Source organism: Dermacentor silvarum, chromosome 9 (assembly GCF_013339745.2).
Source record: "Dermacentor silvarum isolate Dsil-2018 chromosome 9, BIME_Dsil_1.4, whole genome shotgun sequence".
Lineage (NCBI taxonomy): Eukaryota > Metazoa > Arthropoda > Arachnida > Ixodida > Ixodidae > Dermacentor > Dermacentor silvarum.
Genome location: NC_051162.1, coordinates 69,787,661 through 69,813,093, shown reverse-complemented (window position 1 = coordinate 69,813,093; position 25,433 = coordinate 69,787,661). Strand labels below are relative to the sequence as shown.

General features: G+C 45.6%; 1 protein-coding gene across 1 annotated transcript in view; it reads left to right on the top strand.

Annotated features, from left to right (window-relative positions):
• Positions 1-5,426: 5,426 nt before the first annotated feature.
• LOC125940009 (uncharacterized) overlaps positions 5,427-25,433 on the top strand; it is a 40,811-nt gene continuing 20,804 nt past the window's right edge. Inside the window, exons 1-2 of the mRNA XM_049655668.1 lie at positions 5,427-5,485; positions 10,989-11,097. Of these exons, the coding sequence (XP_049511625.1) occupies positions 11,030-11,097 (68 nt within the window). The 5' untranslated portion in view covers positions 5,427-5,485; positions 10,989-11,029. The remainder of the gene's footprint in view (positions 5,486-10,988; positions 11,098-25,433) is intronic.

Here is a 25,433-nt window from a genome sequence, read left to right as displayed (position 1 = left end):
GCATGTGTAACAAAATTGATGTTGGGTCCGAGCTCAAGCTTTCTCTTTTAGACCAGGGTTCACGGCATGATTGTGTCCTATACCGTTGCGCGTCAATCACGCGATGGACTTGCGTGTACATTCGTTCATATTTGGTTTCATGCACGGCCCCGCAAAAGAAGCGTCAGAAGCACTATTTCGTTACAGTATAAAAAGTTCAGCAGATACATTTAAGACTTCTGACCTGTGGCAATGCGCAACCATTAGACCATTTTTTAGAACTCGGAACGTCATGAACGCGCTCATTTTTTTACACTGCTAACGTGGCGCAACCTCCTCCGCATTGTCTGCGCCGTCACGTGCCAGTGACGCACGCACTACGTCACACTTTTGATTAGCGAGGACGGCGACGTGACTAGGCACATCTTTAGTTTATCAGAACCGTGGAGGCGCCGTGGTGTCAGAAAAGCGGGCTCGTCTCGCATCCCAGAGGCCTGGCTTTGATTCTCACCCAAACTGAAATGTTCCAAATTTTCTTTTCAAAGCCATTATTTGCTTTGTTTACAGGAACCTCGGTCACAAATGTGACATCAATACGAACATTTTTTATGTGTTTTTACTCATTGTGGAGTCGGCCATTTTAGGTACCATCTTTCGGTCACGCTGAGAGAGAGAAGAACTTTATTTATTTCCGGCAGATTGCTGGGCTGGGTTCCCACCTAGGAGCCAGCGGAGAGACCGTGTCTCCCGGCAGCTTCCTCGGCCTGCTGGATAGCCCACAGTTGCTGGTCCAGGCCTGAACTGAGCAGCGCAGTCCCCCAACGCGCCCGAAGGCCCTCATTGGAGGCCGCGACCCAAGTATTGCTGATTAATGCTGGACATGCCCATAGGATGTGATCTAGTGTGGCTCTGGTGTTACAATACTGGCATAGATTGGTTGTATATAATTCGGGGTATATATGGTTCATGATGACAGGGTTCGTGTATGTTCGTGTTTGTAGCTGCCGCCATTGAACGGACTGGGCTCTATTGAGCTTGGGGTGAGGTGGTGGATACTCAAGCCTTTGCATTAGATAATGTTGAGTAATGTCACAGAATTTAGTGAACCGATCGTCCCATTCCCACACCACCGCGGAGGTGTCCGTTCGAGTGGCTGCTTCTTCGAACCCGGCTCGGAACGTGAGACCTCGAACCACGTTGTGCGCCACCTCGTTTGGACTGAACTCCGGTTGATCAAGAGGTGTGTGGGCTGGGATCCAGAGAATTTGTACGCATTTGTCTGCCTCATAAGGGTCACGCTGACGCCGAAGGACTTTCGCGTAATGAGGCATATAATGTTTGCGCATAAAAAAAAATTGCGGCGACTTAGCGAGATTGTGGTTTTCACAGGTAAAACGCCAGAATTTGATGTTTAGTGCTTGTGTACATAATATGCACTTTGCAGAAGTCACAGGAAAACTCCTAATTCGGTATCCAAAGTGTCAACATCTAAAAAAATTCCGGCTTTTATGAGCAAGAAATATTGACAAAAGGAGAAGAATAAGGAAACATTTTTAGCAACCCTATGTACCGCAGACCTTGAGTCCAACAACGCAGCATTGGTGCACTGTGTTGTGCTAATTTGCAAACCACGGCTTAGCATACATTGATGGCTACCCAGTAAAACTCATCATTGAGTGTGGTTTGGCGCCTGTGTTATGCTGCTCTCGAGTACCAATATAGACAATTTATTGTACGAGTTGGAAAAAGATCAAGAAGGAAGTTGTCTTCTTTATTGAACCCCCCACTTCTTGTACACCCACACCAAATTTCTAGCATTTCTTGAAAAAGCTGTACAGCATTCTTTGGACAAGCACTGAAGGAGTGCTGGACCACATGGACCTCCCTATCAGGAAGATCCACCGTTCGAAGTTGCTGAGAGAGCCCGAAAAAATGCCAAGCACATTTGATTTCTGACAATTTTTTTCGCCTGCTCCATGGTTAACCGCCCAAGTGTTGTCATCCCCAAGAACAAGAAACCTTCAAGAGAATCCTATAATCAATCGAGAAGATATTCGTATGTGCAAGTGCATTTTTTTCTGTAGTGAAATGTTGCATAGAAAAGATGCTGAAATAAATCAGCTGTTTTACCTGCAATCATACGAATAGTAATCGAGTTTTAAATATGATGCGGTGCTACTCTGGTATATCTGCATTGAATATGTAAATACACGAGCAGATTTGCAGTATTCCCACACAAATGATATTTTCCCAACTGCGTGCATATTGACAACATTTCTTGCTCGTAAAAAGTTGAATTTACTACATGTTGACGCCGTGTCAACAGTATCTGGAGTTTCCCTGTGACCTCTGCAAAGCTCATACTATCTGCAGTAGCACTGATTGACGTCTTTGGTTGTTCTAAGAATAATACAAGACGAAAACCTTAGCCACAATTATCAACAATGACGGATGTGCGTTCCGTAGAACGCAGAGCAGCATGATGGAGGTTAGCGGCAGGGCAGGGGATGGTGGACAGCGCCAACTGAGTGCGGCGATCACCGCTGGTCGCCCATTGCTCACACTGGCTTGGAGAAGGCCGTAAGAATGGAACGTGGGTAAACCAACCACCTCCGTAAGCCAACCGCTTCCTTCTCTCCCAGGCCTATCTGTGCGTTGGCTTGTGGGAACTATTCCGTTTCCCATGTTTAACGAACATTTTAAGGGGTTGTTTGTTCATGTTAACTTTCAATGGTACGTGCAGACAGTCATGAAGGAAGGAACCGGCTGTTTCGTCCAGCCCCGCGTGTTGCACGTCGCTTCAGGTGCGCTGCCATAAAGCATGGACGAGGCTTATAGCCTGGCGCACGACCATAAAATTTTAAGGCCTCGCTTGCGTTTGCCATCATGGTTAGAGGACTGAACAGTGTTCTCACCTGAAACGGTTGCAGTAAGCGCTTGCATAGTCTACTTTTGCCACGCACTCCTTCAGTCTTTGTTATATCAGCCGCAGTGCAGCTTAAGCTCTTGTGAATAAAACACCGAGGCTTTCTTTAGATATTCTACCGGGTTTTCTCAGTGGGGTCAACCTAGTGTGTTGTCCTGCGCCTCTCATGCATGGGCTGCGTCCACAACGCATCCAAAAAAAATGAGCAGTTTCGCCGGAAAGACGAAGCACCGATTGCGATAGCAAATTAGTAGGCAGCTATACGAAGTAAGGATAGTATTTTAATAAACCAGTAAACATTTGCTTACTCACTAAATTAACAAGTATGATGTAAGCACGCGCAGGGAAACATCAACACACATCACACCCAGTGTCCGCGGACACTCGCTGTCAAAACGCTGGTGTGAGGAACCGCCGCCGCAGCAGTGAACGAAGTGACCTTCGTGCTGTCTATCCCTTCAATGCACACTGAGCGGCAAAAAAACAGCACACACAAGGTAGGAGCCGTCTGCAGATCGCTTTCAAGATAGGGCGCGCGCTGTCGCGCAAAGTACGCAGCTGCTGCCAGAGAAGAACGACCCCCATCCCTCCCACGCTCTATCCACGCATTCGTTCCTTGCGCGTGTGAGATTGAGCCGCGATCGTCGGTTCCCCTTGCGCGAAGTGGTTGCTGCCGGAGTACAACGCCGCCCCCCCCCCCCCCCTCCATAACATCCCCCGCCGGGTGTTCGGCCGACCTAACACGGAGCGTTTCCTGTCAGCTTTACCCCCTTCCGCGTGCCAGATTGAGCAGAGATCGTCGACTACTCTCATGCGCTTTCACTCGCACATACAGCATACTGTGTGCGGCGAAGCTGTTATCGCCCTTGGACTTTATAAGGAACATCACGGAGACGGCGACGGCATGAATGCGCCTTAAGTGTCCAGTGTAATTGCTCTCGCAATAAAAACTAATTCATGAACGTATCATTTACGACAAACAACGCACTCACATTAAAGTTTTTGCAGATTTCTAGTATAGATCTGAGACGCCACCAGAGGAGCGTAATCTGAACTGCAAAGAAGCTCAAAACCAAAGGAATAACGACTGTGCGTTCAGTAAACATGAGATATCGGCGTCAGGCAACAACAACCATTCCTCGAAAGCTTCACATTCTCACAGTTACGACAGAAGTGCTGAACCTGCGCAAGTTTTGTCTTGCTAACCTTCTGGACGCCAGCTTCGCACCTAGTAAAACGCGAGATGAAACCACCTCAGCAGGCGGAACCAAAGCGATGGGACTAGAATCTACCGCATACCTATTACGTTACAAAGGCTTACATGTCACTTATATTTTTTTTCTGACTACCCTTCAAGATTCTCACGTAACGCTCTCCTACTCTTTAAAGTGAATAATTTAGTTGGCCTCTTTGCCCGTTTTCGTCGTCGGGCACTTCTTGATGTTCCGTAGTCGGACTCAAGGAAAACGTTCGTTCATTACTTCGTTTGCTTGTTGTTCCGTTATTTCATTCGTTCCTTTGTCGGTCCGTTTGTACTGGCTATTCGCTTACATTGGGAATCATTGTTTGGCAAATATTTCTGCTCAGTTTTTCTTACTCCATGTATACGGCTGCTTTGGTGCTGCGACGCAGGCTATGTTGCTGACTGATGTACGATTGACATTTGCATTTCACCAAACTGCCACGTTCCGCCATTGGCGGTCACCGCTGCCGATGCAAAACCATTCCAGAATTCTCCTAAACTGCTTCACTGCAAAAGGCGCAATTCATGTCGTCCTGTAATATCAGTGAACATTATGCCATTGGCACTCCGTCATTGGGTCGTCCTCTTCGTTACCATTGTTGTCGTCGTGCTTTCATCGTCGTTATACCATAGTTTTTGTCTTTACTATGCCCACGTCACACTGAAGTCGTTGTCCTTGTCGCAACCATCAACGCGTTGATCTTGCCGTAGTTGTCATTATCATCGTCTATGACTAAGCAGGTTCTGCTGACACCCTCGAAAGCACTGTTTGGAATCTTTTGCAGATTCCCGTTCTGAGAGTTTCCATTTTCGTAAGATGCAAGCCCCTCTTAGGCAAAGCGACCGTAGGTAAAAGCCGCTATAACGCCTGCCAATATACGTGCTCTTGACATTACGGTACAGTTGTGCTCGCGAAGCGACACGAGATCTCTATGCCTGATAATCTTGGGATGTTAATAAACTGACATTGGGCAGGCACAATCAAAGCTTTTCTGTCGTATTTACCAGACAATTTCGGGGAACAAAATACTATTCCAACGCGCAACACAGTAGCAACGCAATCCATAACCAAATGCATACGTGGAAGGCAACGGAAGGGTATAGGTGTCCTATATTGTGGTAACATTGTAGTATAGACATCTGAGATTCACAACGCACAATGCTTTGCACCACGGCATATTGCGTGACTTATGACAGTATGCCAGATTTTCAGAACCAATGTTACCTTTTGTTTTACATATATTCTTATTTATAGGGGGGGGGGGTTGATTGCGTTTCCCTTTGCAGGCTACCACTGATTGAAGTGAATTCAAATGGAGAAGCATCTCATATACATGGTATGTTTTCATTGCTACATAAAATATGAATGACGCGCCCGTCCCTGTGTGCTTGTGTCAGTATTTGCTCCAGCATTCGCCGCTAATGTATGTTGCTCAGGCTTCCTATAACAATGTATGATTATATGTAATGAGATTTTACGTTTGTGGCACACTAAGAAGTACAATTGTGTGTGTTGAAAGAGTTGTTAGCATTTGATTGCGATATGAATTGCACTAACAGCCAAGCCGCTTTGACCTTCCAGTGGTCTCGCTGCCACGGTAACGTTGCGCATGAGTGGCCCTTGCGCGGATAGTGAGAACATTTCGAAAAATGAGCTTAGCGTTTAGCTTAAGAAGCAGTGAAGCCGTGTGGACATACGATCACGTTCCACTCAGTCGGCTTTTCAGCAGCCCGGTCATCGTTCTGGCATCCGCTAGTGACGTGTTAGCGTTCCTGCTGAGCATTTATGTAAATACCACATTGTCTGAGCCGAACGGCCCGATAATATCAGGCTGAATTTATCCAGTCATATTATTGGGCATTTAGAAATACCGAAGGTGTTTGTTTGTAAATTCGGGCTACGTTAAGAGAAGTATAAAAGGGGCAAGAAAGCAATATAAGCTAACCGCCTATAAGTCTTGTGAGGCCAGTTTTTGAATACGCGGTAGTTGTTTGGTTAGCTCAATGGACATCCCACGCATCAAGTCACGAATCTATCCAAAAGAAGGCATTGCGGTTCAATTTTAGCCAATACAATTGTAACTTCTGACCTTCATTGTAAGCCACAACCGTATAACTTGAAGCGTTGGCTCACATAAACACTTGAATACGAGTAATCATGTCGCACAAAATTGTGCACTGTTTAAGTTGCACCAACGTTCCTTTTTTCGTTTGACGTTGTTGTCTAAGCGTGTTATTTGGTGTTTTTATGCATTATTTCTCTCTTACGTACTGTCTTTGTTTTCTGTACCGCACTTCTGCACTGTCTAAAGCATAGGACAGCAATATTTGTAAATAAATAAAAATAAACAATGTTCTCCGTCTGTCTCACCTTCTGCACTCAAGAAGTACGGTGTTGGTATCACCATAGCCGGCGCGCCTCATCGGGTTAGCCTTGTAACATGCCTAGTATCAGCCAGGGTGTTCTCCCAACTGCGGAGTAGTAGCTGTCTCGCGTGTTGGGCCACGCTTCATTGCCTCCGTATATGGTTAGAACACCTTGCCCACCACAACGCTGTAACTCTGGCACTGTTACGACCTCTACTATGCGAGAGTATTGGTATGTTAACCTACTGGCGCGCAGTTCTTGAGGTTGCCGACATGGGTGTGGTGCGCCGACTTGGGCTATTGGGTGCTCAACTATCGCTGACGCATTTCGCTGTGGGAAGCTAGTGGCTCCCCCTCCTATCGCCAGGTTTCACGAGCTTAAAACTTGCCTGACTTTTCTTCCCTGGGTTTGCACAGCTTCTAGATAAAAACGAACAATTATCAGTTTCCATCTAGCGGCGTAGTAGTACATACCGTCATTGGTGAGTAGTGCGCAAGTTGCTTTTCAGCAAGTGGAGAATTCTTCCGGGTATGCTTAGTTTTGTGTAACGCTCATCTTAAGTACTTCATTGCGAGTAATTTATTACCTAATTTGGTACTGTGTGGCAGGCAGATAATTAGGTTCCTGTCAAGCATCGTTTCGGTCCGCTTCTATAAAATAAATGCATGGCTGGTGGCAAAATCACACCTCTGACTTCGAGCAAAGCAGCCCCACGCTCTAACCCAGAGATCTCCAAACTTTTATTGCGATAGCAATTATATGTACACTCAAAAGCAGATTTCTGCCGTCGGCGTCGCCGTCGCCGTGAGGTTCCGTATGACGTCAATGGAGATGAAATCGTCGCCGCGCACCACCGAACGCTGTATGTGCGAGTGAAAGGGCGCGAGGGACGCGCGCTTTCACGGGGAGTGAACGCACGGCGGAGAACAAACGCGCGTTCTGCGCCGTGCTCCCTTAAGGGCTGCAGAAGTAGGCGTCTCTTTCCTCCTTTACAATCACCATATATGTAGAGCAAACGCGCCTTCTTCCGACGTGCGAGAGGCCGTGGGGGAGGGGGGGGAGGGGGAGGGAAGGGAGGCGACGTTTAGCTGTGGCACCAAGTGCCTATTTATATCAGAGGCTCCGGCAACAGTCACCAACGCCGCACGCATTTTGAGCGAACGCGGGCAAAACGCCGACGGCGTCGACAACAGTTCTGCGTGTTGCCGGTGCTGCTGCATGTCCAAGTTTATACAGCTGATAAAGCTAATATCCTTACTCCGTATAGCTCTCTACAAATTTGCTATCGCAATTGATGCTTCGCCTTTCTGGTGAAACTGCGACAACATTTTTTTCACCAGATGGCTGGATTGGCGACAGGTGGCGGTGTCGAGGGCCGGACGATAAGATATTTATGAGTGAAAGTAAATTCGTAAACATAAGTTATGCTTTTTTAGTTTACGCGCAGTACCGTAACTTGGCGTAGACTAAAAAGTTGTCGCAGTTTCACCTGAAAGGTGAAGCATCAATTGCGATAGCAAATTTGTAGAGAGATATACGGAGTAATGATATTAGCTTTATCAGCTGTATAAACTTGGACATGCAGCAGCACCGGCAACGCGCCGAACTGTTGTCGACGCCGTCGGCATTTTGCCCGCGTTCGCTCAAAATGCGTGCGGCGTTGGTGACTGTTGCCGGAGCCTCTGATATAAATAGGCACTTGGTGCCGCAGCTAAACGTCGCCTCCCTTCCCTCCCCCTTCCCCCCCTCCCCCACGGCCTCTCGCGCATCGGAAGAAGGCGCGTTTGCTCTACATATATGGTGATTGTAAAGGAGGAAAGAGACGCCTACTTCTGCAGCCCTTAAGGAAGCACGGCGCAGAACGCGCGTTTGTTCTCCGCCGTGCGTTCACTCCCCGTGAAAGAGCGCGTCCCTCGCGCCCTTTCACTCGCACATACAGCGTTCGGCGGCGCGCGGCCACGATTTCATCTCCATTGACGTCATACGGAACCTCACGGCGACGGCGACGGCGACGGCGACGCCGACGGCAGAAATCTGCTTTTGAGTGTCCATATAACTGCTATCGCAATAAAACATTATCCCTATTAGTCGGCTTGCTTTCTTCAAATAAAGACTGATTTTAAAGGACACTGAAGGAAAGTATTAGGCCAAGTCAGAGCGATCGATTATTTGTCTAGAAGTCTGTCTGGGTTTTCTATGTGTCAGTAGAGGCCTTTGTTGCGTAGAAACGTACCACCCAAGGTGCTGCTCTTCCGCGCCAATTTAAATTGCGTTCGAAGAAACGGATCCCCCTTGTCGCTCCAAGTTAAACCGCCTGTGCTGATGTCACATGAGAGTAGCCTTCATCCTAAATAGGTGACGCCACTAAGATTTTATTTTTTTTTTGTCGCTTACAAAACTCTGTTCACTAAGAATGAGGAATTCGCTAATATGGACGCCTAATCATTAAATACAGCTCGACTTGACATTTTTTGTGCCCCTTTGATTATTTTCATGGAGCTTCTGCCACAACAATCAGCTAAGAAGTGAAATAACCATTTTGCTATTATAATTAGGACGTTAGTTTCGCCACCAGGTATCTCCGGGTAAATAGATTTGTAATATTATTAGACATCCAAAAGTAAACTTCATCGCATATCATGGTAGCATGAAGATGTTATTCCCGTCGGCACTCATGCTATCTGCAACAAGCACAAGTCTACAGGATGTTGGAGTGGTCTATGAAACCTGTCCGTTCCTAACAAAGATAACTTTGTTATGCTGCTGTCTCGTTAACACAAATTAGTTTTTCTGATTCCGTGTTGAGTGAATAGTGTTCACGTTTTATTACTGTAGATATGTACCTCAAAAACAACCCAATACACAGGAAAGGCACCGCTAATGTTTCATGCTACTCCTTGTTAACCTTTGACGCCATCATTTCAGTTAACTGTGATAAAAAAACTGATTAGCGAATAATAACCAAATAACTGCGGTAGTGGAATAGTTTGCTTACACACGTAGGTACCGCTGGAAATGTACATTTACCCATGGGAAAGTGGCTTTAAGTTTCTGAACTGTTCAGAACCTAATGATTTATGTAAATTTATTAAATTTTATATCTACTTTTTTATTGTGTTGCTTAACTGCTGTTCAATAGGTTTTAATTGAAAAGAACGAGACAGCACATCGACGTCACAGCCAATGAACCTTTTAACATATTTACTTCCTCCTTTATTGTATCGAGGTCAGAATATTGGTCCCAAGATTGTGTGCGCAGACCACTGAGGATTCTTGTCCAGGGAAGGAATGGCGGAATTAGTATACGCACTAGCCTTTGAAAATAGACATAAATGCTGCCACTATCAATTTTGCACCTGTTTCCGAAGAAACTAGATTTGCCTTGAAGCCTTTCATGTCCATGAACAGGTCATGGATATGGTGTGCCTCTCCTCTCAGCTTCACATTGTTGGTGACTGTGGCTCGCGCGACACGCTGCTGCGCATCGCGCTGCGCTAATGTATGCTTAGAAAGCCGGTGAGCATTCGAGCATTGAATATGAGCTTAATATAGTAAACCACAATGCTATAAATATCCTTTACTATGAAATGTTACAAGGAAAGCAGGTCCTTCTGAACCCCATTTGATTCGGCGAGCTTGAGGTCAGACGCAAAAACGCGTCTTTCAAACCGTAGCTGACGATGATACATTCGGGTTGCACATTGCTAATAGTTTGTTAATATTTAATACCAAAACATAAAAAAAACACTATTACAGCTCGCCGGTAGTGACGCATGGCTGCTCAGCAGGGCCTGCGATATTAAGCGGCGGAGGTGGCTGCCACGCAGCAGTGAAAAATCTTGAAGGGCACGTCTGGGCACTTATGTTATAGCCGGTAACCACCAGGGGCACGCGTCGTCTCATTGGGTGTTGTTTAGAGACTCCTCATAAAATAATTATAGAATTATTAGCTGTGGGGCCTTGCAAGGCCGATTCAGTGCATGTAGCCCTAGTCTATAGCCAATTTAGGCAGTGTGAAATTTTGATGCGCTTGGCATTTAACGCCAGCTCCCTGCTGTACATCATTTATTCTAAAATTTTGAACGGAACCTAAAAGTAGCCTATTTTGCTTCGGTAATTGCTTCAATTTCTTTTCGAAATGGTTGCAAGTGATTTGCAGTAGTATTTTTTCTAACAGAGTGAGAAGGGCACAAACCCATTGGTGCGTTCTGCGTTTACCTTGGAGGCTAAATTTGCCGCTATTTTTCGCGCGCTAAATGTGGAAGCGGTTGTGAACTGCTCGTAGAAATTGCACAAGTTTGCTTCCTGGCTTTATTGCACATTTTCTTTTGTAGAAGCTTTACTCCGTATCTGACAGAAACCTTCGCACAGAATTCGGGGACGCATGCTTATGTGCACCGAACTTCTAGAGTTCCGATAACGTTTTCTATACGTCCTTAGGAAACATTCTCCCGCCTGCTTTGTTCAAACAGGTTCTGCAAATTTCGAATCAGCCTGCGGCCCAGAAAATGTGATGCTTGTATCGGACGAAGGCAACGACGATGTTACTTCTTTCACCCTTACCCACGAAATATCACATACGTAAGTATCATAGGATAATCTGCTGCATCTAAGTGGTGATGTATGATTTTTTAGCTCTCCGGAAACAGTTCAACACTGTCTCCTGTGCCTATCTCCTGTGCAAAGACTATCTCCTGTGCATTGTCTTCGCTACGCTGACTGTCCAGAGCAGCGATTTATGGTGGAGGGTTTACTTTGTCAGTCGGATACGAAGATATCTGTCCAATAAAGGACCTCACGTAGCGCCAAGTTTACTTGCAGTTCAGGCAGCACGGTGCCCTTGAGTGACAGCAAGGCGTACACACCCACCCATTTTGAGCAACACTTGTTCTTGTACTTCCCAGCATCAGCCCACAAATGTGGGACATGAAATAGTGCACCTTTATGGCCGCAAATGAAACATGCACAGTTTTTGTGCCATTGCGTAATGTTTTGCAACTAATTTATTCCGGCGGACAATGTTTCAAATGTCCGGAGGAAATAGATTTTTCACGCCGAGCTGCCCACGCGAGGTCCCTGGTAACCTTTGCTGAAGCAGGAAACCCGTGCCAAGTCGCGTGCGATATTTTAAGTGTAGAAAGCTATTGAAGTGATTGATAATATAGTGGCGACTTTGCGTAGCGATAAGCAATTCGTCAAATATTTACAGTGTTGATTTGAATATTCCGGTGCTTTTAGGAACTTTGAACTACCCTTGTAGCTGGTCCTAACAGCACGAAGGTTTATTTCATAATTATTAGCCACGAAAACGACTATCAGTGGGTCCTCCTGTCGGTAAATAACAATATGGTAATTAAAGCTCAGCCTACTACTTAGCCAGCAACAAAGTAAACAAGGTTAGATGCCTAATATTCAGGATCAATAAATGTTTACAATTTTCTATAAAGGGCAATAGTGATTCATGCATATACTGTCGCATTTCTAAAGAGGAAACTTAAAGGCTAGGAGGTACACAATCAGATCGCATGTAACAAAAAAACATCTAGAAGCAAACATTGATATTGCTTAATATTATTTATGAATTTAATTTGCACAACAACAAATGAAATTTGGAGTAAAGTAGTGCAGCTAAAAGATAATCGGTGAGAAATGTATTATACAGACTTTCTAATGTATACGATATTTAGTATTCCATGTGCGGCTAGTGCTTTAAGCAGATTCGCCTTCACGGGTTTCTCTATTACTCTAGCGCTTGTCTGTGTCTGCTATTCGTCCCCGTGTTTTTTCTCGCACTGTATATTATGAATATATTTATGACTACTGCTTCATGGCAGCTTTTTAAATAAAATGCTTGTTTGTTGAAGTGATAATTTCTGATAACAATCGCGGTAAATATTACACAAATATTGTGTTTATTCAAGGAAAAAAAAACTATGGGGATAAAATATTCTTGTGTTAGTTCTAGTAAAAGCAATAAATTATGTGGCATATGAAATTGCTTTATGGTTCAGCATGCAGTATATCGGTAATATAGATTTGTGCTGAAGCTGTTACAAAAATTTCTCCCGCCATAACTGTCATGAAATCGAACACAAAATATTATCTATCAGCGAATATAAGCTGATTAACTTATGAAAACTTACAACAAGATAATACAAAAATATTTCTACTATTTTTAATTATAAGTTTCAAGGCGTATACAGTATTTTATAAGTATAATAATTACAAATACAACCCTATTGGAAAACGAAACATGCTGGGCATAGTATACAGAACCCGACACACAGCACATAGTGGATTAATGCAGTGGGTGTTCCTGGTAGTCTTGGTGGGTGGTGGGCATGCTGGGTGGGTGGTCGGTTGTTGGCATAGCGGGTGGCGTCACGGTGGTTGGTAGGTAGTGGGCATACCGGGCGGTTTCAGGGACGCTGGTGGATAGCGGCACGCCGGGTGGAAGTCATAGTGGGTGTTGGGCAAGTGCGGTTGCGGGACTGGCAGCCATGTTAGGCTCTAGCAGTCTCGGTTGTTTTTTTTTTCGCTTGGTTTGCCACGCGGCATAGCATCATGTTAGGGTTAAATATAAGTGTGCAGGCCCGTTTCATAGAGATACTGCAACAGCGACTTATAAATGCGTCTCTAATTGTCTTCGTCCCAGGACACGTCCAAAAGTAAAAGACAGCAGGAGTAGAGCACTTCGGACACCGGGCAATGTCTTTGTACGGTTGACCCCAAGCACGAGTGACGGCTGGTGTAAGGGTTGCCTTGGCCCAAAGTCTCCGTAGAGAGACTTCCTCCACCCTTGAAAGATTGTGGGGAAGGCAGGAGACACGCGGGGGGATGACGGCAAGGTGGTTTTCAACTTCCTTCGATGAGGACACGCGTTTCACGCTGAAGGATGGATTATCAGGCAATGAAAACAGAGCGGGTGTCGAGAAAGATTGAGCAATGCAATCCACAAGGGCATTGTTGTGGTCATGACCATTTGCCTGCACCCAGTAACCTTTGCACCTGTAGAATTGGGAGTTTTCTGTATCTGCTCACGAATACGCAATGTTTTCGTTACTTGTTTGCGATGCTTAACTGCGCCGAGGCTGTCAGTATAGATGTGGGCTTTGGTGATGTTAGACAAGTTCACAGTCGCATCGTGTATAGCCTGCAGCTAAAATAATAAGGGGTCTGAAAATTCTGTTGCATAGTCGCGAGTGTCTTGGATCTCAGGCCGTGTATATCACACAGCATCCGGTAGGTACTATCGTGAGGGCGTATCACATAGCCTGAACACTGCTAAGGGCTACCTTCGGCGACCGCCGTGGGAAACAAAGGGGAAAGGGGAGACTTTTGTAATAACTGTTGGCACTTCCACCATGGGTCTGTACACACAGTGTGGAACTTCACTTCGCCAGCGCACAGTGATAACTGTATGGTAATGCGGTTACTGGTAACTTTGTGCGCCGAAGCGCGGCCAAAAGTAGAGTTGTTTTAATATGTAAGCAACTCGTCCCATCGATTGATATAAAGAGTCGTTTAAAATACAAGCCAATATCTAAATGTTCCGTCATACGGTTGCACGAAGAACAAGAAATGAAAAATCATGAAAAAATGTACTTGCTGTAAGTCCCTGCGACACAACCGTCTTATCGGCTGCCAGTGGCCAGTGAAACGTCGTAAGCTGCCGGTTTTCGACGAACGCAGGTACGGTGGGAGTGCCAACAGTTAGCGGAAGTTTCGACAGCGCCATCCGCGTGTCGCCTGACTTGGTTTAGATAATATTTGCCACGCGTTCGCGTGTTTCCGCTCATATTACTCATGACAGTACGGTGGTTTCAGTCGTTGCAATCGGTTCAACCAACCGGGAGAGCTTTGTCATCTGGTTAATGGTTAAGGCTCATTCACACTTGGTCAACCCAACACCGATATTAGTCTGCCAACTTTCGGCGACAGCCTTTTCCATCCTTTAAACCGCTGGCCTCGGCGTTTTCCGTTGGGTAAACTACTGTCGCCAACTGTCGGCAGACCAATATTGATGTCTTGTCGGCCTAGTGTGAATGAATCTTTAGGGATCTATACTTCTATGGTGGAAGAGTATCCAAGTTCGTAGTCATAGAACAGTCTCCATAGAAATAGGAATAGAGCGCCGCGACTGTCCGTATGTGGCATCTTTTGAGCTTTCTTGCTTGTTGTCACTGCTCAACGAGGTCATATATGGTGTTAAGCTGTGTGTACTCTTGTAGAGTTGCTTTAAGTGTTAGACGAGGGAGGGCCGTAATTGCCGTCATGGCACATCTGTTGATAACCACAAGTTTGTCCCACTGTTGAGCAGTCAATCCTAGGAACTGCACTTGACATACAGGGTGTTTCATTTTAGCTGCACCAATTTTTATAAAATTGCCTGTGGCAGATAGCACAATTATAATCCTTGATCTAAACTACTCGATGAGGCGGCCATTACTTCCACGAGAAATCAAAACGCTTAATTGAATAATTAGCATAATTACGCTAGTTAACTTTTTTAATTAATGATTTTACGGCACATCTTTCAATCTACGAATTATAGCCGCTGAGTTCGCAAGGCGTATCCACTTGGAACGAATTATCAGGACTGAACCAGTTTTGCGGTATTAATTTTTAACGTGTCCGACGAAATGTATGGGCGTTCCAGTTAACTTTTATTGCGATAACTTTTATTGCGATATTGCAATAACGATTATTGCGATATTGCGAAGTGTCCATATAATATGTGTCCATATTATATGGACACTTCAACCGGATTTCTGCCGTCGCCGTCGCCGTCGCCGTGAGGTTCCCTATAGATAAAATCTTCGCCGCGGGCCGTATGCCCGAGCGGAAGCGTGCGGGTACGCGCGCTATCACGGAGAGCGAACGCACTCAAACTCCCACGCGCAAGCAAGGAAGCCGGAAGCCAGCGCCGGAGGGGCGGGGGGGGGGCGCACTTCTCTGCCAACAACCGCGCTCGTCTCGCCCGCACGGTCTCTTATCTCCCCACGGCTCTGACCTTTCTGCGCCGTGCAATCGCCGCTCAGTTTCCGTCGAAGCGATAGACCGCACGTACCTTCGCCGCTGCGGCGTATATATGCGCTTGCTGCCAGCGTTTTGACAGTCGTTGTCTGCAGTCATTCAGTGTGATCTATTCACGTTTGTTTGTGCGCGCTCACACCACGCTTGTTCATTCAGTTGGTAATAGTCGGGCCACATTTTCCAACGCACGCTACACATGCAATGCTGCCCGGATCGGCAGTGCAGCGCTACAGGTGTGTCCCTTCGCACGCGCTGCCCTCGGGAAGCGCTTTTCATCAACACCACCGTTTCACACGCGCCTTCTCGTGGTCATCGCGTCTCTCTTCATGTCGGTCTACTTACGCCGCAGCACACCTGCTTACTTAATCAGCTCATGTTTACTACAATTCATATTGCTACCAAAGCCGCTCACCTTACTTCGTATGACATCGATGTGTTGCTATCGCATTCATTGCTTCGCCCTTAGGGCGAAACTGTGACATTTTTTTGACGAAAACGCTGTTTTATGCATTGAAGCACAAAGTTAACTGGAACGCCCATGCATTTCGTCGGCCACTTTGAAAATTATTATCTCGAAACTGGTTCAGTCCTGAGAATTCGTTCCAAGTGAATACGCCTTGCGAACTCAGCGGCTATAATTCGAAGATTGAAAGATGTGCCGTAAAATCATTCATTAAAAGTTAATTAGCGTAACTTTGCTAATTACTCAATTAGGCGTTTTGATTTCTCGTGGAAGTAATGGCCGCCTCATCGTGAAGTTTAGATCAAGGATTATAATTGTGCTATCTGCCACAGGCTATCTTTAAAGATTTGGTGCAGCTAAAATGAAACACCCTGTATGAGGCGAGGCTCAAGGACGGAGCGCAGGACGCAGCGCACAACATCAGTGCGAGCCCCACCACTCGGTGGCGCAATTTTGTGAATCGGGGAAACTGTTTCCGCTGATGTCTTGCTTATCTTCTCGATTCACTTCACGCTAGACCCCGACTGGTGAACAACCTGTCCAAGAACCCGCAGCTCTTTAATCTCAGGAATCAGCGATGAGCCAATCTTAAGATGGAAGTCGCTATCGGAAACTTGATTCTTTTTTTCGCTTGGTTTGGAATGCGGCATAACATCACAATGATGTTAAACATAAGCATACATGCCCGTTTTATACAGATACTGCAACAGCGACTTATAAAATGCATTGTCCATAATCCATCTTCTACTTGATCACTCTTCAATATCACACCCTTGAGAACACTTTCTCGAATTGTCTGACTTTCTGCCCGGTTTGTTGGCAATGTGCACATAGCGAGATTTGTGTGTGGATATCTGGAGCCCAGCGAACTGCAGGTACTCGTGTCGCACATCAAGACCTTTCTGCATTTGTTTACATTGTATCTTGAGGTATGTGTGTCTAGTACGGTTTATGGAGATTGACCTCAATCCAGCTAAAATGCAGACTGCGGGCATACCTTCAGTGACGTCGTTCTCTCCGTCGCATCCGAACGTATGTGCAACTTCATTACGAAACAAAGACGTAACCAATAATTGAGAAATAATGTAATGAACCGTCAGGATTAACCCAGTGATAAAAACCGGGGCCGCACGTTTCAGCTTCGCTGGTCATACCTTGTCTTTGCTGGTTTCAGCTTCGCAATAGATAAACTGCTTACAGCTTCTTTTTTTTTTTTTTTTTGCTTCGGCGCAGATTTTTTAAACAAATTTAGATGGAGGGAATGCAATAAATAGCCTTTTACAGCGTATACATTAGAACTAGGAATGCTGAAAGTTAGCGGCAGTTGTAGCTGAGTTGGAAAGGGGACAGTGCTGGTTTTAATGCATCAGCATTCTTTGGCGGGTACCCCAGCCCCGTAACGCGACAAGTGTAATGCTTTGTATCTGCACAAAAATGTGGAATTCGCAAAGTTAAGCCATTTAATTGCTATAATAGGGATAATGTAGATCACTGGGAGATTTATAAGGGATAAGGAACAAGTCAAACAAAAAATAATAAAATCAGCGTACCAATTGGGATACATAGGGCTCCTTAGAAAACACATGGGAAAGCTTTAGTAGGGGTGGGCGCTACTGAAATTTGGAGGTGGGTCAACTTGAAATTTGGGGCTGTGTCAGCTCGAAATTGGGAGGTTGGTCAACTGAAATTTGGAGGTGGGCCAATTTGAAATTTAGGAGGGTGTGAACTTAAATTTGGGAGTGGGAAAAATTATAAATATGTTACCGACTTGAAATTTGCGGGCAGGCGAACTTGAAATGTGAGGGTGGGCCAACATGAATTTGTGGCGTGCCAACTTGAAAGTTCGATGTGGACCAACAGAAATTTGGAGTATACTTACGCATATTTAGACAACTCCAGTGGAGTTTCTGCATTCTTTCTCCAGCTGACGACTACACCGTAATCGGACGTATTGAAACGGCCGGTTGATAAAAACGCGTGTCGTGGTTTCACCAATTTACATTTTATGATACTACTATGAGACCAGAATAATACGACGAGCAGAAATGCGGCGGGCACTGCAGAGTTCGCCTTTTTCGCTCATGTAGGGCAAGCTAGTGAACATTGTGCTCGTACCACCGCGTCTCTATCCGCCACGTGAAGTTCGTCGTGAAAGTTTGCTCTAAAAAGACACCGGTTAGTGACAAATCTCTAGGGCCAGTACAGATATGGCTCCATAGTTTACTCAGTGCAGGCTCTGCTTGGTGATAAACGTGTTACTCGTGCCAGGTACTGTGGTTACACAAACACTGTCACCTATTAATCGTGTTATTTGAACGACACTATAAGAACAGAGTTTTAAGCTTGTACTTCAGTGAGGTATACCGGGAAGAGTATGGACTACAACGCTGACATCAAGCATTTATAAAGCTATTCTCAGAAGATGAGTGTTTCCAAAATAACCACGATGGCAATTGTCATCGCCCTTTCAAATAACGTAGAAAACACCTGCGCAAATCATTATTCCAACTTCATAGTTGCTGCATTTCTTTATCTCTCACATTACCATGTCTGCACTTTCCAAAGTACTCTGCATATATCTTTGACACAGCCATATTAGAGGAAAATAGGAACTGACAGATTTGTACACAATGATATGCTGAATGAGCCAGTAAACCATTAAACACACCCCTTTAAATGCATTAAACACACCCTTGGTTTATATGGCACTGGTTGTTCTTTGTGTTTCTTCATGCACACATCTTGGTCAAGGCACAATTATTTTGTTGTGGTCATATAGCACAGTCTGACATTATTTCGATACTGGAGGCGATATCATATATGGTCGAGAGGTATAATTTCTCACTTCATACCACCAATATGACACGCATACATCATACAAGCATGGCCCCGTAAAGTGTGTCAAGTACCCTAAGAAAGCTAATACATTAAAGAGTTTGCAAAGTGATCATCATATGTCACCAACTGTCATACTGAAACTGTCATCATGGGCGTTCCGTGGCCACGCTAGCTTTGAACGTGAGGCCATGAATCATAATTTTGACTATTTGGTAGCACTCAGATGTAGCCTAATGAAAACATTAGTTTGATAAGGAATGTGTGCACAATAAAGATCCACGCTACTCCTAATTCCGAGTTTTCAATCGCTACGCCTTACTTCAATCTCCTTGAGAGCGGCAGGACACACCGAATTCAATTTAGAAACCTAAAATAAGTTGGGGCGTGAGGATTTCTCAATTTCTGAACGGAAAGGTCATGATGTTTTCTGTTGGCTCCCTGTTTGTAAATTGAACACTTCTGAAACACCCATCGCAGGGACTGAGTGGACGTTTGATCGCTGTACATAGGTCAGTGCTCCAATTTTTGGTAACTCAGCAGGAATGTGAGGGAGTTAGAACCGAAAAAAGTACCTCGATGTTTGCTTGCGACTGGCTTCACCGAAATTTGGCGCGACCAGCTCGGTAATCGGGACATCGCGATATGCAGTGCGTGGATGACACGTAGGCGCAGTTCCCAAGAACCGCCGCGGGCACACCTACAACACGACGCGCGCTACTCTGGCGCCCTCTCGTAGCCATCATCACTGCAGGGCGTGCCTTGCGCCGCACAACGCCTTTCTTCTCACGCTTTCACCATAGCCTCCTCCTCCACTTTCCGCCTCATGCTTCCGCTGCACCCTCCTCCTCTGCTGTCCTCCTCGTTTTCTTTGCTTTGGCCGCTCTATTTATCACCCGCTGCCCTACGCGATCGCTCTTTCATTCACAGTGCGCGTTCGCTCTGCTACAGCGACGCTCGCCGCGGGAACGGGCGCGTAAGAGCTGCGCTCTAAAATGCTTTTTATTGGCATTTATGCATAGTACTTATTACCATAAACATAGGGCTTCCTACCACAATCTCTGATGCCCACTATTCTATGTGTCATTGCATTCCTGCTCATCGTCATCCCTCTTCCCAGTATTCGCACTGCTACTCCTATCCTGCCCACTAACTATCCTCTACTTCCCAGTATTGCCTGCCATACATTTTCCTCTACCCACCTTCGCTCCACCATTCCCCCTACTGCGTGCCAGTATGTCCAACAATAACTACCATGCTCACGATAATGAGAATAGCTTCGCATAATTGACATCACATTTTTCACTATGCACAGTAAAGTTTCCAGTATACTCATTAATATTTTCAGCACCATCCATTGTGATTTCTGGTTAGTTTAATATAAGATCTGTGTTTATGCAACAAGGACAAAAAAAAGCGCCAGAGGAAAGGCGTTAGCTTATCATGCATGTTTTTCTGTGTCCTTGTATCTGTCGTGTAGCCGCAGTTTTTACTGAGATAAACTAACTATTCGTAAACAAAATGGTTTTCAGTAAGACTGCAGGGGCCCCATGACATAAGAATATTCCTATCTGTTGTTATTCCGAACTTCCTTCGTCAAATTCACGCCACCTCCGACGTAAGCACGGGGCGGTGACCCAATACGTCGTCTGACGAGTTCAACCAAATGCTCTCCAAATGCTCGCCGTATTTATTGCTTTTAAGCAAATACAAGTGCCTACATTGACATGTTTTTCTTGTCTAACTGGTTGCAAACAGGTCTGGAGCCCGCTCAAGTGATGAGAATTTTGGTGGGGCCGAGCTATCGCAGAGAACGTACATAGGCATATGAGGAGTGTGGTGCCAGCGTCAGTGATTGGCCCTCCTGTTGCCTAACTTGCGGTCGCTGATCGAAAATCTCGACGGCATGCACCGGAAGGTTACAAATACGAAATTCCGCTTCAGCAATGGAGAGTTGGCAGAGCAATGTCGTGCAGATGCCAAAATGGATCAACAACGTTCCACTACCACGCGAAAATATTTATTATGCACAAAAAATACACTCCCGAGTGGCCAATGCCAGACCGATTGGTGGGCAGCCATTTCCTATTCCTTACGGAACGGAGCACTCTCTTGCTATTCCGAAAAGTGTTCAGATTTGCTCGGCATACTAATGTCTTTTTAATGACGAGTTGTCGCCGTTTTGTGACGTCACGTGACAGACAGGCGAAGTAGATGGACCGCGAAGGTTTTTGATCAATAGAGGGGGGCTAATGGCATAAAAGAAAGACGTAGAATTTTACGTCTTTCTTGCCTAATCCTTCCTAATCAGCGTGTACAATATCATATCAGATGGAGAGTTTTCGTGGTCTTCGTGACTAAGCGTGACAGACAAGCGAAGTGGCGTTGGCCCGAACACGTTTTCGCAGATTGTGAAGGACTCATTGCAGAAATCGAATAGAAGCAGTTTGGAATATACTTACGTGATAGTGTCCCTGACCAACTAGTATCGTCGATTTGCTTACGGCTTAGCGCTTTTATAGTTCCGTGGGTTAGTTCTGATCAACGGAACGGCAAGTCTCAATCTGATTAGCTTATCAACTGAGGGCTAACTTCATTGTAGGCCACCTCACTTCGTGTTTTATTGCAAAAATTTTGAATGGAAAGCTCGCGGGTGACATCCGGTAGCGGTGAGTTCATCATCATCATCATAGTACCAATATGTCCACTGAAGGCGACGGGCTCACCCTGTGCTCTCCAATTACTACGTCTTTCACTAGGTAATTCCAACTTGCGCCTGGAAACTTCCTAATTTCGTCACCCCACCTAGTTTTTAGCCGTCCTCGGCTATTGCGGAACTTTCAAGTTATCCTAATTCATCATCGTGTTTTCACCATTGGGTCCGTATAACTGTTTGGCCTTGTGACGCATTCAGCAGTTCTATTTCAATCATTCTTATGCCAAAGTGTTCATTACAATGGAAAATAAGCTTACTACCTTTATATCCTAGCTGCCTCTACATACCAGTGTTGATGTGTGACGTTTTTTTTTTTCAACTTTACAAAGGCTTATCTACATTCCGCTAAATCTTTAAATCCACAATATTATCGATTGCAATTCTCTAAAAAAACTGTATGGTCGTCTTGCTTCGCTTCACGACTACGACCGAGTTCTTATCAAGGTGAAACGACTTACCAACAGAATGAAATAGGGCAAAATTTTTTCCCCTTAGTTTGGTAGTTGATGCAGATACAGGTGATCGGAATTACTCCACAGCCAAAGTGCACTCTTTGTAAAGAAAAATACCCAGCCCTTCCCCTTTCGAGAAAAGGGGGGTAAGGGAAGCTTCTGCCAAGACGACACTGTCGTAGGCGTTCCGCTTCATCTGCCCTAAACTCAGGCTCCCCGGCTTTTCGCTGGCATTCGGCCTCAACATCGTGCTCCCGCAACACGGTGTCCGCAGTTGTTCGCTCACGTTTCGCCTGGGCTTCGGAAGCCCTCACGCTAGAATCGGCACGACGATGATGAGCCTTTTTCCGAGCGAGTTCGTGGTGCCGTTGCTCAAGTGCAGACTGCTCCTCGGCAGAACGCACCACGCTATGCCTTTCCATCCGGTCCCCGAAACTGACGTGAGGCTAGCGAAGCCCGGAGGAGCACGCGCCAACCCCTTTTCATTCCCTTTCCTCCCCAGGACACGCCAAGCGACCATGAATGGTGGAGCGCGTCACGGGATCCGGCGCCGGCGCAGCTTGACCCCCCCCACCGCCTAGACTTGTGAGGCGACAGAAGCTTCGCTTGAAAATAAATTCACTAAACTAGTCAGGCCACAGTTCTCTCTGGGGTTTTACGTGCCAAACCAGTTCTGATTATGAGGGATACCGTAGTGGAGGGCTCCGGATTAATTTTGACCACCTGGGGTTCCTTAACGTGCACAACAACGCAAGCACACGGGCGTTTTTGCATTTCGCCTCCATTAAAATGCGGCCGCGGCGGCCGAGATTCGATCCCTTGATCTCGTGCTCAGCAGCGCAAGTCAGGCCCCAGCAGCAAAGTTACTATAATCTTGCAGAGTAGGTCATCTTGCTCGCTTAGTAAACAAAATGATTTGAGCGGATGACCACACCTGCTAAACATGTGAAGTCTGCATAAATAATTGAAATATACTCATACTCTGATTTAAGAGTACTATCAATCGGAACTACCAGAACACATTAGGCGACATGATGGTCTCAAAGCTTTAGATACCGCGCTTCCTTATATACATGAACCATACATCCCGCATGTGCCTGTGTACTTTTCCTTTCTTTGTTGAAACCCAACTATTTCTGAGATTGTAATGCGGTTAGCATTCTTTGAAACTTCGTCCTGTTTGCGGTATGTTTGCATGTCCGCACCTAACCACTTTCACGCCAGCTTGGGTCACTGGGCAGTCAATGTAAACTGCGTAGGGCGTTGAGCTAGGGTGCTGAAGGAATCGGCTTGAAAAGTAATCGTCGAACTAACTTTTGCCACAGGGTATGTCACACTAGGTGTGTGGCGCTCTTCTATGAACTTCTTTGACGCCAACATATGGGTCGCTGCGTACCTGGCGTTTGGTATGTGCCGCGCTGCAATAAATCGTTTTGACGTCAATTTTAGTCGCTGGGTATGTGTCATTCGGTGTGGGCCGTTTTTCATAATAACTATCATATAAGCCTTATTATGGCGAGTTGCAGACCCATCAGAAATTAATTGTTAGTCGTGTTAAAGTTCCCAACTATCTAAAAAGACATCCCGGAATTTGTGTGAAATATGTTAAGAATGACAAAAATCACATTATGAATCTAGGTATTATTACCGTTCGTGCTTCTTTCTGCGGGGCAATATACCTTTTGTGTTTGCGAGCCATGATGCAAAAAATGCCTGATGGTGCGTATTCATGAGTGCGAATCGCAGCACAAATGGCAGAGCTGAAGATACATATTAAAATCAATAACCTTAGAGGGAATTACTTGGATTGAAAAATGTTGTGGTGGAAAACCAGAACATTCAAGGAATCTTATCTTCTCGCTTCTGATACGTGGAATAGATATTACTCGCATCAATGTTTTGCATGCGTATGACCCAAACTGTCGCATCGCGAACTTGTTATGCATATCGATGTATACTGAACAACTACTTTTTATTAAAGTTAGTGGCTTTTCCTACGCTCTTTTTCTTCGTGTCACACTTACAAGTGGGTTTGCGAGAAAAGGTGCTCAATCTTGTGCGAACTTGGCATTTTGCCAAACTTCTTTTTTCAGAATCGGATCTTTTCATGATGGTCAAGGCAAAGCAGGCAGTTGCTTAGAAATTGGATATATAATGAGCCCTTACATGATAAAACCCGCAAATCCATCCTACTCTGTTTGCAGCATTAGGACCATTAAGAGGTTCTTGCGGTAAGTTGTCTTGATAAAACTATCTGTGCAATGAAAATTGGCAGTTTTCTTTTCAGCACGTTGGTGGCAGCTGATCTAGGCTGACACAGACCGACTAATCAGTGTGCAGGCGACGGTTAAGCTCTATTTTGTATCATACGTAATTGAGCTGAGGCGTTCATGGGTATGGAAGTGCTCGAAATCACTACATGCGCCTTTTCTGGCCTCCGGATCAATGTAAGTACGCCGCACAGAGTCAAATTTCAGGGAGTTGAGAGATTGTTAAGAGTTTTTTGCGAATGAATATTTTTAGGCTCTAGTTTAATTACGGGTGAATGAAAATAATAAGCCCTAGCTAACCTAAACAAAACGTGTAGTTCGTTTTCCATGTCCTGGTGAAAATAAACATTGCGAGGAGTGTTATTTGAAAATAATGTGCCATTTTTATGTATATCAGCACTTTTCGTATGTGCGCCAGACCTTAAGCAAGAGGTGGTTACAAATGAACGTATACACTGAATATATACAACTGAATACATCAAAACGCATACAAAACTATTTGTACAATGGACATTGGGAGTTCTTTTTTCACTAGGTTCTCGGCGAGTGATCGGGGCTGACACAGACCGACTAATCTGTGCCCAGGCTACAGTGCAGTGACACTGTAAGTACAGCTGCAGCGGAAATAAATTAGGGGCAGCTTCACACTAGTGGAGCGAAGACTCGGCAAACAGGGAACCTGGTGCCCCGCCTAGTTTATGTCTATACGGCCAAGTTATTGCGAAGTTATACACCGAGACTCGGTCATTTTTGCGAAAGATCACCCCGGAATCATCGCCAGCCCAAGGAGCAACGAACACTCGGCCATTAAGGTGTCTGGACGCTTCGGGACGCTCAAACGCTTTTGCTTGGTTTCGCGGGCTGGTAACTCCAGATCTGCTGCGAATCGCCGGCGTTTCGCTGTCGCTTCAGTGGCGCTATACTCGGAATCAGACAGAAGTCGTGTTACTCGTTCTCGAGCAGCGGCGCGGCGGCTTCCGCACCGCAATTCCTCTTCTTCGGGAGTGACGCTCTTCTTAGGCCACCCCCTCTTCGTGGCGATGTGCTCGGCGCGGAGACAGCTGAGTTTTTGTGTCACCATGGCGGCTACGCAGAGGTGTATATCCCGTGGGTTGACACAGTGACGTCACGGCTTAGCTCCGCCT